Here is a 17635-nt window from a genome sequence, read left to right on the forward strand (position 1 = left end):
TGTATGTGTGGCTTTGTGAGGACCCACTCACTTCTTTACAGAGTTTTTTGGGATTAAGACCTGGTTTCAGGGTTTGAGAATGCATTATGTATACGAGGGTCCTCACTGTGAATGAAGCACAAATGTGTGTGTGTGTCAGTGGGTGGTGTAGTGGGGGTGGGGGGTAAAGTGTATGAGAGAAGTGCGGGGTTTTTGTTGAAACGGGTAAACAGAATATGGGCGGGATTGAGAGTTTCTGTGTGTGTGTGTGTGTATGGGGGTAGTGTGGGCGGTGCCACCCTCTCTTTCTCTCTCTCTCTCTCTCTCTCTCTCTCACAATTACCTGTATCACTCATGTGAACGCGCGGTCGTGAGAGTACATGCCACGTTTACTGAAGAAAGACCAGAACCAGAACCAGATCTGAAGTGAACTGAAGTGAACTGAAGTTTTTTTCGTCAGACTCGTCCAGCACAAAGTCCGGCAGGTGATTTTCAACCAGACCCGGGTTTGGACCTCACACGAGACAGTCAGGATGCACTTGTTGTCCTCCAGCTTCATCGTCCTCCTCTTCCTCCTCATGTCCTCCTCCTCGCTGCTCCGCACAGGTACGTCTCTCTGTGTGTGTGTGCGGGTATTACTAATGTTGTGGGGACCTAAAACTGTTTACAAGTCACATTATGGGGACTTGTCTTCCTTGTGGGGACAAAAATCCCCACAAGGGATTAGGCCAGTAGTAATGGTGGTTAAGGTAAGAGTAAGTCTCCAGGAAATGAATGTAAATCAATGCAATGTCCCCTCAAGTCATTAATGTCCAACGTGTGTGTGTGTGACCGCCCTGAGACTCAGCTCGCGCTCTGCAGCCGCACATGGACACGTTAATCCCGGATCCACCTCACCTTCAGTCCCCCCCCTCACACACACACACGTTACTGTAGCCAAACTTAGTCACGTGTGATGTTAAATCACATCATTTGCCTTTTAAATGAATTTAAATGAATTCACATTCACTCGCATTTGTTAAAAACCACATGAACACAATGAACACGTTCCTTCAAGTGTTCATGTGCTCATCATCAGAAGTAAATCATTTAAAATAATCCTCACATTAAAGAGTTTATTTCTCAGCTTTGTCTTTAAAAAAGTGAAGAAATATATTTCACTTCAAAATCACTGTGATGTGAATGAGTGAGTGATGTAATGACGTCATCAGGTCTCTTCCTCTCTGAGTGTAGTTGCAGTTTCCTTATTCATGTGTTCACTTCTGTGGGAACAATGATGTCATCACTGAAGTCTCTGTAGCGTGAGATGTCAATCATCTCATAACTCGTAAATGCTTTAAAGACACAGTATGTAAGACACTTCACAGAGCTAATGCTAACGCCCTGACCTGGTCCATCGTTAATAATATTAACATTTACAAAAATGAATGTAATGAGATGTTTATGATATTCGGCCAGCAGAGGGCGCTGGGAAGAGTTTCTACGACAAACAAATCTGCTAACTCAGGTGTTAGCTTAGCTGTTAGCTCCAGCTCACGCTAATGCAAGACACTCAAGTCTCATGTGACCACGATAATCTCGTGAGATTTGTGCAGAGGAAACCAGAAGTGGCGATAAAGGATTTATTCATCGCTAACAAGCAGGAAGTCTGTTTTTTTATATTTTCATCAAAGTATAAAACGCTGAAATAAACAGAAATAATCACAAACAAAATGAGATTATTAATGAATTTGCTCTTTGTGTGTGTGTGTGAGTGTTTGAGTGTGTTGACAGCAGCAGGACAAAACAGAGCAAAGTTGTGTTGATTGTGAGTGAAATCAGGCTCATGTCAGTTTTTAATAAAAGCTGCGTCGATAAAAACTGATTTTTCTGAACATGTCAAAACCAGCTCTGAACAAACAGTCACTCCCTCGTCTCCACCCTTCCCCCTCCTCCTCCCCCTCTTCCTCTGGACAGACAGTCAGCGCTGAGTCGCTGTCACAGCTGCTGTTACTCGTCGGGCAGGTGGGGGGGTTCTTCCTTTTAGACTAATGGACTAATGTAGTGCTGTGGTGGAGTCACTCATGTCCACCTGAGACCACCTGTCTCCGTCTCCGTCCTCTGTGTCTGAACTTGTCGTGTTATTGGAACAGGAAGCAGGAGACCGAGGCTTTAATTGTACGTTAGGTCAGATTTCAGATTGAGCTGAGTCGGCGTGTCTCGTCTCGTTTACACCTGGTTTCCTTTTTCACGGCGTCTTTTCCTTTGAAGACAGATCTGTTTTCTTTTTTCATTAAAAGTGTGTCCTATTGAATTGTTATTTACAAAACAAACAAACATCAACACATCAAAGCATTCATGTTAAAAATGTGATTATAGTCAGACTAAGACAATAATCAGACTAATAGACCTGGACCATGTGACTCATAGTCCGAAGATGAATTAATTCAGCCTGGATTTCTCCATGTTTTTTAAATGATTTACAGGTCAAAGGTCATGAGTGTGTGTTTTAAAACGAACACATTCATTTAAACTTTGATGGTGACAGAATACATCACAGACTCCGCCCTCACCTTCCTTTGCTCTGTGTGTGCGTTACCGTGGCAAACATGGCAGTAAATCACACACATGAAAACACAGCAGATTCTAATGTTCATACAACATTTCTTTAACTTTCATCAACACTTAGATGTTTGTGTTGTTGTTTGTGAGTCTTTGCCTTTGTTCACTTGTTACTGAAGAATCTGAGAAACTGATGATGATGATGGAGGGAAAGTGTCAGTGGTTTGTTGAGTAAATGAAAGAAGAGTGACTTCCTGTGAGGAGGAGAAGATTCCTGAGTGCGTCCATGGAAACGGCTTCATTAAACTGAAGCTTTAAATCAACATGAAGCTCTGAGTCAAATGAACTGATATAAACATGTTAATGTGACATAAAGACTAATATAATAAATAAGTAATATGACATACCATAATAATAATAATGATGTAAAACAGGATCTTAAACATAAACAAATCGTAAAAGCTGAAGTTTAGTTGAATCAATTCAAATCTTTTACTTCTGATGTTAAAGAGTCATGTTTTTAATCTGTAATCTGATGTAAATTAAGATTATTACAAATATGTGTTTGTTTTTGCACCAAAGATTTCACATTCAACAACCAACAGAAAAACCTCATATATTTCACTCTTAATGGACTTTACTAACCCCTTACCCTTAACTTAAACCTAAAACCAGGTCTAAAGCAGGTCTAAACTCTCAAAAAAAGCACACACATGTGAACAGGTGGAGCAGCAGTGACTGATGTTAGTTTTCAGCTTTCTCAGTCCACGTCTTTCACTCCTGACTGTGACAGGAAGTTTTTTAATGAGGAAAATATTCTAGGGATGCCCCGATCCGATATTGATATCGGATATCAGCCAAAAAACGAGTATTGGATTATATCTGACTGCCTCTAAAATTTCCGATATAAGCGCTCCGATACAACAGTCCAGTCCGCTCCAGCACTTCTATCCAGCTGCGCCCATTGTGATAATTTGTGCTGATATCGTATCGGATCAATATCGGTATCGGCCAATACTCAAGGCTGCAATACTGGTATTGTATCGGAAGTGAAAAAGTTTGTGACATCCCTAAAATATTCAGTTTTTATGAGGAAAATATTCAGTTTTTATGAGGAAAATATTCAGTTTTTGTTGAATTTGCTGCTCAGGTTTAATTAAAAATGTGACAAGCTCAGTTTTTAACAGATTAGACTGAAGTGAGATGATGTTAAAGTGAGATTAGCTGCATCGTGTTTGACCAAAGAAACATTATTTCACATTTTCATTGTTTTGAAGCAGAATAGTGGTTTGTTTGTGACACGAGGAGGAAAAGCCTGAGCTTTTGTTTCAGCTGAACAACAGTCCAGATCTTCTGTCTTTAAGCAGCAGATCTTCTGTCTTTAAGCAGCAGATCTTCTGTCTTTAGCTGCATTGAAATGCATGAACTTTCCGTGGTTTGGTTGAAAATGTGCAGCCTGTTGTTTTCAGTCTTTTGTCATTGACGCAGCTTTCTCTGTTCTGCTGTGAACTCCTGCTGCTGCTTTTAAACAAATGACTGTATGACGGCGACTCCTGTCTTTGTCATTAATATGGAGCAGCACACGCCCATCACACTCACACACACACACACACACACTGCTCCTGCTCTTCTTCACATCTATAACCTGACTGTGACTGTGGCAGCAGGAGGGGGAGGGGCATCTCCCCTCCATATGAAAAGCCTGTGGCCACACCCTTCTTTTGTGGATCTTTGTTCACGTCGTTCCTCTGTGTGAAAGAAACCTCCTCCATTAACTGTGATGGTAAATCCATTCAAATGGAACAGGGTTTGTTCTGGTGCTTGAAAAACCTTGAAAGTGCTTGAATCTTTAATGTTCTGTTTTCCAGGTTTAAAAAAGTGCATCAAACATAATCTGAGTCAGATTAATTTATGAGATAATAAAGTGTTTCTGGTTTCACTGGAAACATCATCCTTTCATTTTGAATCCCTTCAGTCACCGTGTGTTTTTATGGGATTTTAAAAAGAGAAATAATGGTTTTTAAGTGTAAACAATAATAAAATAGTAAATCTCATGTTTTATCATTTTATGATCATGTGACAAAAACACTAAGATTTACACTCAGTTTAATCAGACTAAGGTCATAGTCAGACTAAGACAGACAATCAGACAGAGTCTGACTTTACATGCGTGTGACTCCGCCTCCGTTGGTGGCGCTGTATCTCTCTATAAGCTAATGTGACATGTCTCTTGTGGTGGTTGTGTTGTCAAAGACTGGGGAGGGCATGTTGTCTGAGTCCAGTCTGACTGTTTACATGCAGGAGTAATAGGACTATGAATCACATGATCCAGGTCTGTTAGTCTGACTAAGAGACCTGGCTCCATTCTAGTCAGACTAACATGTTTATATGACATTCAGAAAAGTGAATTACTGTCTTAGTCTGACTAAAATCAGACTTTTAAAACATGAACAGATTATAGAGCTCACAGTCTCAATCATTTCTATTGTGTCAAACCTTGTGGTTTTGTGGTGAAATCAGTCGCAGCTGAAGCTTTTGTGCAAATGGTGAAACATTAATTTCAGGCCTGAGGCTAAAATCCTAACTGTGGTTAGTGAAAGGGCCTCTGTGTGTGTGTGTGTCTCAGTGTTTGACCCCAGTTTTCACATTCCTGCCATTTGAGACGTTCTTTCTTTGTGTTTCATTGATGTGTCCAACACCAGTCCTTCTGTCTATCACCAGTCCATCTGTCCTTCAGCAGTAGCTCTTGTCCTTCTGTCCTTGTGTTGCAGATGTTGTAGGTGTAGCAGGTGTAGCAGGTGTTACAGATGTTGCAGGTGTTGTAGGTGTTGTAGGTGTAGCAGGTGTTGCAGGTGTAGCAGCATCAGGTGTTACAGGTGTTGCAGGTGTAGCAGATGTTGCAGATGTTGCCGTTGTAGCAGGTGTTACAGATGTTGTAGGTGTTGCAGCTGTAGCAGGTATTGTAGGTGTTACAGGTGTAGCAGGTGTTGCAGATGTTACAGGTGTAGCAGGTGTTGCAGGTGTTACAGGTGTTACAGGTGTTGTAGGTGTTACAGTTGTTACAGGTGTTGTAGGTGTTGCAGGTGTTGTAGGTGTTGCAGGTGTTAGCAGGTGTTGTAGGTGTTGCAGATGTTGCAGGTGTAGCAGGTGTTGTAGGTGTTGCAGATGTTGTAGGTGTTGCAGATGTTGCAGGTTGCAGGTGTGCAGGTGTTGCAGGTGTTGCTGCAGTGTTGGGTGTTGCATGTAGGTGTTGTTGGTGTGTTGCAGATGTTGTAGGTGTTGCAGATGTTGCAGGTGTTGCAGGTGTTGTAGGTGTTGTATGTGTGTTGCAGGTGTTGCAGATGTTGTAGGTGTTGCAGGTGTTGTAGGTGTTGCAGATGTTGCAGGTGTAGTAGGTGTTTTAGGTGTTGCAGGTGTAGCAGGTGTTACAGGTGTTACAGGTGTTGTAGGTGTAGCAGGTGTTACAGGTGTTGTAGGTGTAGCAGGTGTGCACACAGGTGTTGCAGGTGTAGCAGGTGTTGTAGGTGCTGCAGATGTTGCAGGTGTAGCAGGTGTAGGTGTTACAGGTGTTACAGGTGTTGTAGGTGCTGCAGATGCAGTGTTGTAGGTGCTGCAGGTGTTGTAGGTGTAGCAGGTGTTGTAGGTGTTGCAGTTGTTGCAGGTGTAGCAGGTGTTGTAGGTGTTGCAGATGTTGTAGGTGTTGTAGATGTTGCAGGTGTAGCAGGTGTTGGTGTTAAGTCTCTTGTTTCCTCAGTGTCTGCAGAGATTAATATCTCTTTGTTCTGAGGGCGATCAACATTTGAGGAAGACTAAAAGCACTTACCTTAACGACGACTAAAAGCACTTATCTTAATGTATGATCTCTGCTCCTCTTGTAAAACCATTACTGAAATGATTATGCCTTAAAGGAGCAATGCAGCTAAAATGACAGTGACATATGTTTAATGAGAGGAAGTTAGAGTGGTGAGCTCATCACACACACACACACACAGGTATTATTACTGTTGCTGTTACTAACACTGCTGATCCACACACACTAATGAATGAGTGAATGAAGGAGGTCATGTCAGAGACACAAGTGACATTAGGTTAATGGATGAGGGTGAAGCTGTTAATGTTTGCTTTCATGGCTGATGGTGGATCTTCATTGTGTCATTGTGTGAGTCCACTCAGGTTTCTGTCTACATCTCCTCCTCTTCCTTCACCTCCTCCTCCTCCTTCTTTACCTCCTCCTCCTCCTTCTTCACCACTTCCTCCTCCTCAGTGTCATGTCCTCCCTCCCCCAAATACGTAATTCACAACATAATAGAGAGGATTTTCTGAGTGCACTCGCTCACTCACTCACTCACCAGTGTGTCACTGCTTCTCATCTGCTTGATTAATGACATTTTTAAAGAGGCTTTTACAGAGGTGGGTGTGTGTGAGTGTGCGTGAGTGTGTGTGTGTGTATATATACATGCGTATGTGTATATGTATATATATCCTAATCCTAATTGTGATTTGTGAATGTGTCACAGTCAGTGGTCTGGACGCTGTCCTCGGTCAGTATGGAGAAACTCTGGAGATCCCCTGCAACAACGGAGTGGTTAAAGCAGACGACGTCCTCCTCATTAAGTGGAAATATGTGAGTCCCAGCAGAGGTGGACAGAGTGTGTCTCTGATGTTTCTGTCTCTCTGTCCAAACCATAACCACCCTGTCCTCTGTCTGTCCTCAGGACAAAGGAGAAGGACTTTCAGGAGACCTGCTGGTCAAACAGAAGAACCAGAACCTGTCCATCATCGCCTCTGACGAATACAAGGGCCGGGTCAACATGGCGTCCAACGCCAGCCTGCTGCTGTCCTCGTCCACACTGAGAGACCAGAGGACGTTCACTTGCATGGTGGTGGCCGGAGCCGACATCGCCGAGTACCCCGTCAACGTGTTGATCTCCAGTGAGTTATTTTTATGTTCATACTAACTCTGTTTTACTATAAAACTGCTACGATGACTTCAGTTTAAATCTACGACAAACAGTTATTTATTTGCTTTCTGTCATTTTTATTACGTTCTTTTTACTTGTGAGTAAAGAAGACTGTCAATCACAGACTGAACCATAGACAGTCAATCATAGACTGAACCATAGATGGTCAATCACAGACTGAACCATAGACAGTCAATCACAGACTGAACCATAGACAGTCAATCATAGACTGAACCATAGATGGTCAATCATAGACTGAACTATAGACGGTCAATCATAGACTGAACCATAGACAGTCAATCATAGACTGAACCATAGATGGTCAATCATAGACTGAACTATAGACTGTCAACCATAGACTGAACTATAGACTGTCAACCATAGATTGTGAACCATAGACTAACAACTATAGACTAAACCATAGACTATGAACCACAGACTGAACCATAGACTGAATCATAGACTAAATCATAGACTAAACCATAGACTGTGAACCATAGACCGGAACCATAGACTGATCATAGACTAAACCATAGACCGTGAACCATAGACTAACAACTATAGACTGAACCATAGACTGTGAACCAGACTGAACCATAGACTGAATCATAGACTAAACCATAGACTATGAACCACACCATAGACTGAACCATAGACTGAATCATAGACTAAACCATAGACTGTGAACCATAGACTGTGAACCATAGACCGTGAACCATAGACTGGGTTTGACACTTCCTGCTCATTAACACGTCATATAAAATGTTTCAGAGACACCAGCAGTCCTGGAGATTTCTGACAAAGCAGAGGAACTGGAGATCGGAAAAGTCATGAAGGTGATGAACGTTTTATATATGAATGAATTAATGAATTTAAAATCCTGAGGCAGTAGTAGTCGAGCAGTAGCACACACAAACACACACACGAAGCTTTTTATGTTTTTTATGGTCTGTTGTTCCGGGAACAGTCAGTATTTAAAAACCACAGAAAGTGTTGAGCTCAGATGTTTGGTCACAGAGTCACTATTGTTGTTATTAATGACGTTGTTGTTGTTGTTGTTGTTGTTGTTATAACATGTTTTCTTCCCCACAGTTGGGAACATGCGTTGCTAAAGATGCTCATCCAGCTGCAAACATCACGTGGTTGAAGAACAACAAACCTCTGGAGTCAGACGGCAAACGTGTGTTTTCTTCTTCTTCTTCTTCTTCTTCTTCTTCTCCGTGACTCTGAGTTAAAACCTTAACTCTAGGTTGACCGACTCTGAGCTGTCAAACTCTGAGTTTTGGTTTTGAACAGCTGATCGGGTTAAGTGTGTGCGTTGGGAATGAAAAATGCCATCATCAATGGTGCTCTGATACTATGATTCACCATGGCAACGGGTAAACAAAGAGCACAGCCTCCATTATAATCCAGTTGAGCAGAAATATTAGCACATGCCAATGACCATGACATTTATCTTCAAAAGCAGGAGTGAAGAGAGGAGTCAATAAATGAACACTATTACATTTTATACAGTGTAATTCACTCATTCATCATTTAACAGACTTTAATTTCATTAAAGTTCATTACATTTGATTTGATATTTATTCAGCTGTAACCTGACGAGACACTGAAGATGAGAATATGGATCAAACTGATCCATTAATGACATTAAAGTCTGTTAAATGATGAATGAGTGAATTACACTGTATAAAATGTAATAGTGTGACTCCTCTTCACATAAATGTCATGTGTTAATATTTCAGTTAACTGGATTAAAATGGAGGTTGTGCTCTTTGTTTACCCGTTGCCATGGTGAATCGTAGTATCAGCGCTCCATTGATGATGGCTTTTTTCATTCCCAACACACACGCTTATCTCAGAGTGAACATACTCAGAGTTGATTGAACTAATTAACCCGATCAAACTCAGAGTTGGTCAACCTGGAGTTAAGGTTTTAACTCACAGGCCCTGCTTCGTCCTCACACTCACAGATGTTTGTTTGTTGTAGGCGTTTCTGTGGTGGTGTCGGAGCAGGTGGATCCTCTCAGCGGTCTGTTCACCACCTCGTCCACTCTGAAATACTCGGCTGAGAAAGAGGACGCAGACGCAGAGTTCAGCTGCACGAGTGAGAGCGTGGGTCAGAGGTCGTCTGCTGTGACCTTCACCATCACCTGTGAGTGAAACTTTATTTCATCCAGTTAATCTGAATACATACACCAAAGGTGAAAGGGTATAAGATCATGTGGTACAGATTATACACAGTAGATATTTTTTATTCTACAGTGTATTTTATGACCTGTGAGCATTTATATATATCCACTTCATCTTCTCTGTTGTGAATCAGATCAGATGTAAAAGCTGAAATGTTTTCAGTCTCAGTCTCACTGTTCTGATATTGACTCAGACCGTCTGTGATTTCCTGCTCAGACTCCACAGAGAACATCGTTCTTGAAGTCCTTTCTCAGGATCCTCTGGTTGAAGGAGACAACGTGACTCTGAAATGTGTCGCAGACGGAAACCCAGCTCCGACCAGCTTCACTTTCCACCTGAAGGTTCTCAAACTTCTGTGTTTCTCCTTCAACATTGACTCATGAAGTAGATCATTAAACAGAGATAGTCTGTGAGGAGCTGAAGATTCTCTGTTCTTTAATCAGCTCTGTTTGATTTTGTGTCTTTAAAGGGAGAAACGGTCAAAGTGGAAAACACAGACACGTTCACCATCATCAACGTGTCACGTGAAACCAGCGGTGAATACAGATGTTCTCTCATCAACAAACCAGAGCTGCAAGCTTCTGAGAACGTCCTCGTCCACTGTGAGAGACAAGTAGCACTTATTGAGTTCTAAAGTTTGATTCATCATCTGTGATGACAGAGTGAAAAACGTCTTCTCTCCTCTCAGACCTCGACGTCACTTTAAATCCATCTGGAAGTGTTGTGAAAAAAGCTGGTGAAGACGTGAACGTGTCTCTGCTCATCGAAGCTTCTGGAGAAACCGTGGTCTCCTGGACAAAGGTAAGACAAGACAAAGAGAGAAGAACGGACAGTTCAGAGGAGAGTGATGTTTGTTTCTGATGATTCTGATTCTGTAATTCAGGATAAAATCAAACTGGACAAAGAGCCTGAATTCACCGCGCTGACCTTTTCTCACTCTGGTCTGTATGAGAGTAAAGTGACGATGGGACAACTGAGTCGAGACGCTTCGTTTCAGCTGCGCGTTCAAGGTAAGCGGGAAACTCAGTGTTTCATTTAAAAACACACAACCCAGCAACGGGTGGCCCGTGGACCAAAACTGGAGCGGCAGCATTAACGTCCGGCCTGGAGATTGAAACAGTTTAAACAAACTGAAAAGATTTGAAGAGATGAAGTGAAAAATGAAGCCAGGATCAGATTAAAGTAACTTTGAGCACATGTTCAGCTCAAAGAAGAAGATTTAAATGTTGCACAATCATTATTAGGATATATACATATACATGTATATGTATATAGGTTATAAATACGTTATATAAGCTGTGTTGAAAACAACACAAACTGGGCAGTTAAGTTTAGTTTATTTGAAAAATATTTTGTATAAAACACTTGAACTTAAAGTCTTCTGCAGACTCGGTGACAAAGGTTACCTCAAAATGTATTATATATATAAACCTTTTGAAAATCCAGTTTTTACCCGCAAGTAGCTGAAGAATGAATGAGTGAGTGAATGAATGTGAATGTGTGGTTTTGTGTTGCAGGTGCTCCGGTCATCACACAGTTGTCCAAACAGCGCGGTGAAGACGGACAACACAAGGTGTTGACGTGTGAAGCTGAAGGTTTCCCTGAACCTGCAGTTTCCTGGAGCATCAACGGATCCTCTGTGAGTTCACACATTCACCACTTCACAACATTCACAAACAGAAATGTGATGGTAATAACAATGATAATAATAATAATATTAATATATGTTCAAGACACTTTTAGTCTGTTATGAAATTCACTCTCAAACGACAGTTCAGAAAAAAAAGAATGTGTAATTATTGAATGAAATGTAATGTGTTCATTCACTGAGAACAGAACGTGATTTACATGAATCACAGGAAAATGAACCGGTGTCTTTTTATCACATAAACACAGTTGTAATAATTAATGAGTAATTCACTCTGTCACTGATGGACAGAGCTGTTTTAAGAGCTCACATAAACATTCATTCATTCATTCATTCATTCTTACTTCACTTCCTTTATAAACAGACTCAATAATGGCTTTACTTACTTAACTCTGTCTTTTGTTTGTGTCGAGGAAGTGAGAAAAAAAGGGTGTTGGCAGTTTGTCTTTGTGTCTGAGCCTCAGAGAACACACACACACACACACACAATGCATTCCTAATCCGCTTACCCTTACCTTAACCATCACAACTAAATATCTAACACTAACCCTGAACCTAAACCTACAACCAGGTCTTATCCCCCGGACCAGACAAAATGTCCTCACAGGACAAACTGTCCTCATAAGACAGGTTTAAACTCATCAAACTGTCCTCACAGTTTACCCCACACACACACAGGCACAGGTTCCTTGGTGATTTGGTGAAACAACATCGCCCCCCGCTGGTGTAAACATGTACTTCTCTGTGTTTCAGCCTGAAGAACAGAGTTCTTTCATCGATGGAAAAATCAGTCACAGACTCACGGTCGTTCCTTCAGTGAATCTCACCGTGTTCTGCACCGTCGTCAACCAGTTTGGCAGCGACAGCAAATCAATAACCGTCTCGTCCTGTAAGTACAAACAAAAGTTCCCGCTGTCTAAGTCTGTCTGTCTGTCTGTCTGTCTGTCTGTCTGTCTTTGCTGGTAAATTTACCTTTTGTTTGTTTGACTTTATTTTAAAAAAACATGATTTTTCTCTATTATACACAAAATTGCTTAATTTAATGAACATTTATGGAAGGCCACTAATTGCCTGTCTCTCTAATCTGATTATAATCTGAATATCTTGTTTTAGTAACGTAGCAGCGTTTACTGAGTTTCTTAGAATAAAAAAATAATACAAAACAGATTTTATGAACATGTTATTTACTGTACTAAGATGTCATGTTATACTGCATTAAGTACATTTTATGGATATGTTATTTTTTTTACAATGCATGTTATATAGTAATAATATAAGATAATACTGTCTACACCAGGATTCTCTTGCAAAAGAGATTTTTAATTCTAATCGAATTTTATTCCTGGTGAAAGATTAAATAAAAAAAGATTAAAGTTAAGTTTGTTTGTTCTTTAATCTTAAAAGTATATATACTATATACACAATCTTAGAAAAAATGACTTTTCTGGATTCAGATTTAACAAGGTCACTTTTTTCAAGGTATGTCCCGATACAACTTTTTCACTTCCGATAAAATACCAATAATGCAGCCTGTACTATTGGCCGATACCAATATTGATCTGATACGATATCAGCACAAATCATACATATTTTAATTGCATCTTTTGTAGTGTGGAATGTTAGAATAGGCTTGACCAAGTGATATTACTTAAACAGAGAATAATAATATGAGAAAAACTTACATCAATTTTAACTTTCAACATAAGAATATTGGATTTGTTGTCATGTTAATTTCATACAGTCTATGGTTAATAATCAATATATCGGATCAGGACATCCCTACTTTTTTCTTATTCTGTTTTGTATAATTATATTTCTTATATATGTTGGTGATTTTCTGTGTAAACATCAAACTTCTCATCTTTCTCTGCTCATAATGCTGTGTTCATGTGTTCACTTCATAATCCTCTGCTTTTCTCTGCCTTCTCACTCCTGTGTGTTCGGGCCTCACACACACACACACACAGGTGTTGTATCAGTGTTGCAATGCTAGATTATTCTGGATTATTCTCTTCCCTCTCAAAGGTGTTGCATGCTGCAGTAGCAGAAGTAGAGCAGAGTTTTCTTCAAACTTTGGTTTTTTTTTGTTTTGTTTTCCATTTGCTTTGATTTTTAATTTTATTTCATATCTGATTTCAGTATTTGTTGTGGAGGTGAGAATGGATAAACAAGGTAAGTTTAGACGTTTTCTTACTTTCAGTAAAACAGTGTGGGGTGTTCCTGTTTATATACCACAATAATATTAATAACTAGGACTGTATGCAGTCATGATACGGCCCTCACCCACGATGACTGTGAGAAATGTGTTAAAACTTTCAAAAAGAAAGTGGAATTTTAAAGTAGTTTTCCTGCAATTTTAACATCAATTTAGTCGAAGCGCTGAGGACACGCCTTTTGACGTAGACAAAATCCTTTGTTAACTTTGAATCATGAACTTGTCTAGAACACATGGACAGAGTTTGACGCCGCTAGTGCAAATGTACTAGGAAGAGTTCCTTCAAATGTTTAGTCTAGCGGACTTCTGGGTGGGCGGACGTTTACCATGTTTGGTTAAAATTGGCACAACTATGTGCGACTTAGGCACGATAGAACATTTTGCACTTAACACAATTTGAAAAAATAATTCCCAAAAAAATCAAGAAACTTTGGAGTAAGCCTGACACACTCACCAAATGTCATCCCAATCCGAACACTTTTGTCTGACCATGACCTGACTTCTGGGGACGCTACGAACGGGTTTGTGTCACTATCACATGCCACTATCACATCGCCAGACCTGACCTCCGTGCCAGATTTCAGGAGTTTTTATGCACGTTAACCCCCTTAAAAATTAGAAAAATAATCTCTTCATGTCTCTTCATGTCCCTTCATGTCTCTCTGTGTCTCTTCATGTCCCTTCATGTCTCTCTGTGTCTCTTCATGTCCCTCTCTGTGTCTCTGTGTGCAGATCAGTCAGAGGACAAAGGTCAGATGAAGATGGCGGTGGGCGTGGTCGTTGGACTCCTCCTCGCCACGATGGTCGTAGCTCTCATTTACGGGCTCTACGTCAAGAAATCCAAGTAAGTCAATGACGGAGATAACAGCTGATTTATGATTAAAACTTCTGAGCAGAACCAGTGATTTATTATGAAATGCCAGTAGGGGGAGCCTGTGTTTTGCATCATAAACTAAATAATGTCGCCCTCTACTGGACAGACTCAACACTCACTTTGAGACCCTGTTCTTAATGATCTTTTTTTTAACCTTTAAACATTTAACAACTAAAAAATATATCTTTATGAGCGGTTATCATTTTATAAAAGGACATAAGTTTGATTTAAAAATATTTTAATGATCAAAAATCAGTTTACTCTGTAGTTACTGTTCACAAGACTTTAAGCGTACTTTAGCTTAGCGTGTGTTTGCTTGGCTTTGTTTAGCCTACTTTAGCTTAGCTTGCAATAAAGATGAAAACCATTCATGTGTGTTTTTGTTATCAAGGTATAGTGAGACGACAGTTAGCTTATGTTAGCATAAAGAAAAGGATAATATGGTTTATGTGCTAAACTGTTAACTCTAACTTAGCATGTAGCATAGCACCAATGAACTGAGGCATTGCTCAAATATGATCTTCTTATTAACTAAACTTAACTCACAAACTAAACTTAAACTCAACATCAGGCGTCTTTAACGTTTCATAGTTTGTTTTAACTCCACTTTTTAAAAAACTGCAGATTGTTTTCCATTTTGCTAACCTGCTAATTAAGCTAGTTTGCTAAATTAAAGCAGTTTTGCTTTAATTTACCGTTTAATGCAATATATTTATACATATAGTGTTGAGCATATGTGATGATGACAATAATGATGATGATGATGATGATGATGATGAAGATGTTCTTATGTGAATGTAAACAGACAGGGCAGCTGGAAAACTGGTGAGGAGAACGGTTCCTCTGAGGAGGAGAAGAAGCTGGAGGAGAAGCTGGAGGAGAAGGTGGAGGAGAGCAGTCAGAAAGCTGAGGTGTAGATAAAGGTAAACAACAACAACAACAACACTTTTCTGTTATTCTTGAGTTCTCATAAATCATAGAATTGAAATCACAGCGTCTGAATTTGTCTTGTTTTCTGTTCTCTCCGCCTCTAGAAACAAAGAAAAGAGAAGAAGAAGAGAAAGAAGAGGATGAAGACGGTTTGGATTTGGTTTCAGGGAGAATTTTACTAAAAAGAAAAAAAGAAAGTCCAAACACACCTGAGCTCCTTTGACCTTTGACCCCCGTCATTCCTTTAAACATAGAAAAATGGAAAGTGTATGAAGTGATGTATCGTCTGATTGTTTTTGTTTGTTAATGCAAGAAAAATAACTTTACATCATCATCATCATCATCATCATCTGCTGCAGAACAGGAAGTAGATGATGACATCACCTACTTGTGTGGGGTCACATGATTTCCTGCTTCTTAGACTTTAGTCTTTACCTGTTAGAGAGAAAAAAATGATAGAACTAACGTTTGTTTTGTTTATTTTATGGGATGCACGATATTAGATTTACTATATTTCGACTGCTTATATTAGATATTAATATACAGTGTATATATACTTATATATACATATATGTATATAGAAGTATCTAATGTGCATATATATATATATATATTAGTATACTAATACTAATATATATATATTAGTATCTAATGTGTGTATATGTATATATACATGTATGTTTTTCCTGGTATGTCCTCGTGAAAACAAGCAGAGCTTTTTTATCCACAGTGAAACACTATTTTAAAATGTTATTACTAATCTAATCCTGGTCCCAGAGCGCGAGAATCTCAAAACACCACTCGTGTGTTTTTGTGTAGACAAAGAAACGATGACGTCATCGTGTGGAGTTTGGTTTGTTTCTCTTTATGTTAACTTTGATTTTCTTTCCTTACAGGCCTGTGTATGAACTACAGCGTTCACTTTCCTGAAACCAGGCTGTGTTTACAAAACAGAGAAATAATGTTTATGTTTCCTTGCGTGGACAAAATCTGGCTCTCATCCGTAGATGTTTCATCTTCACTGTGTCCTGTAGAGGGCGCCAGCAGCAGCTCATGTGTGTGCATCTTTATGTGTTTGCTGAACACATTTAAAAGCTAATACCGTGCATCCCACTTTTCTCATGAGTCGTACTCACTGTAGATTATTGAGAGAAAGTTTTTTGGTTTTTCTGACATTATTGAGCCTGTTTGTAATGATTGTTGACGTGTGACTGTTTCTGCTGTAGTTTGTGTATAAATGTGTCCGTGAGAACGTCGTCCGTTTTACCTTCTTTTGAAAATCTACCTGTAGTTGCTTGAGTTTGTAACTTTGTGCGCTCGGCTTCTTGTTCTCATGTCAAATTTGTGTTGAAAAACGATGGAAACACTCGCCGCTGAAACTAAGTCACCAGGTGATGAAGTCTGTCCGTTTAATTTTGCTATTTATACTGAAGAAGATTCCAAATACTGGAAGGAAAAGGTTGTAACTGTCACATCATGGATGAAATAATGATAATGAATGATTTGAACGTCTCAGCTGATGTCTGTGTGAAAACCATCAAATTGGAAAAATGACCAAAGAAATGGAATGCTGCCGTGCAAGTGTTGTAAATATCTGATCTTTGTTTTTGTACTTTTGTTTAAAATAAACGTGTACATTTGGAAATGACTGTGTTTTTATACTAAAGACGTTATACGATATAGTTAATGTCACAGTTTAGTTTGGACATGTAAACAACATTCAGAGCATAAAACTATACTTACTGTTTATGTTATACAAATACGTTTATGTTAATGTCACTGTAGGTTTTTAAAGGTTTACTCTCTTACCACAGAATAAAGTCTTTGTGGACCACTGCCCTCTGCTGGCCTGTGCAGGGATTGCAGCTGAGGCTCAGACTAATAAAAAAATGTTTCCATTTATCAAATTTAATCGAAACATTAAATTGTTCTGGGGAAAGATAATAAAGATATTAAATACATTAAAGATATTAAGATAATAAATAATAAATATCATTTTAATGATATACAGTGGAGGAAATCATTATTTGATCCCTCACTGATTTTGTACTGAAGTATGCTCACTAACAAACAAATGAACAGTCTATACTTTTAATTTCAACAGTACATACAAATTGATTTGCATTTGACTGAGTGAAATAAGAATTTGATCCTCTCACTTTAATAAAGTACTCCTAATCTCAATTTGTTACCTGTATAAAAGACACCTGTTACAGAAGGAATCAATCAGGCCCAAATGCATTTCTAAGGACGTCAGGGACAAGATTGTAGACCTGCACAAGGCTGGAATGGGC

The 17635-nt window shown here is 39.5% G+C and overlaps 1 protein-coding gene across 2 annotated transcripts; it reads left to right on the forward strand.

Annotated features, from left to right (window-relative positions):
- The first annotated feature begins 311 nt into the window (after positions 1-311).
- On the forward strand, positions 312-16986 carry LOC122761661 (CD166 antigen homolog A-like). Of its 2 annotated transcripts, XM_044016884.1 has the most exons (16): positions 312-585; positions 7038-7144; positions 7236-7452; positions 8253-8317; positions 8574-8661; positions 9472-9636; positions 9891-10015; positions 10144-10276; positions 10363-10475; positions 10558-10684; positions 11192-11313; positions 12076-12211; positions 13462-13494; positions 14270-14381; positions 15217-15334; positions 15446-16986. In XM_044016884.1, exons 1-15 carry the CDS (start codon positions 513-515, stop codon positions 15326-15328), a joined length of 1728 nt encoding a protein of 575 aa, XP_043872819.1. In that variant the 5' UTR covers positions 312-512; the 3' UTR covers positions 15329-15334; positions 15446-16986. The 2 variants fall into 2 exon arrangements, with proteins under 2 accessions (XP_043872819.1, XP_043872820.1); XM_044016885.1 differs by lacking the exon at positions 13462-13494.
- The last annotated feature ends 649 nt before the right edge of the window (positions 16987-17635 follow it).

This window comes from Solea senegalensis, unplaced genomic scaffold, assembly GCF_019176455.1.
Source record: "Solea senegalensis isolate Sse05_10M unplaced genomic scaffold, IFAPA_SoseM_1 scf7180000014855, whole genome shotgun sequence".
NCBI lineage: Eukaryota > Metazoa > Chordata > Actinopteri > Pleuronectiformes > Soleidae > Solea > Solea senegalensis.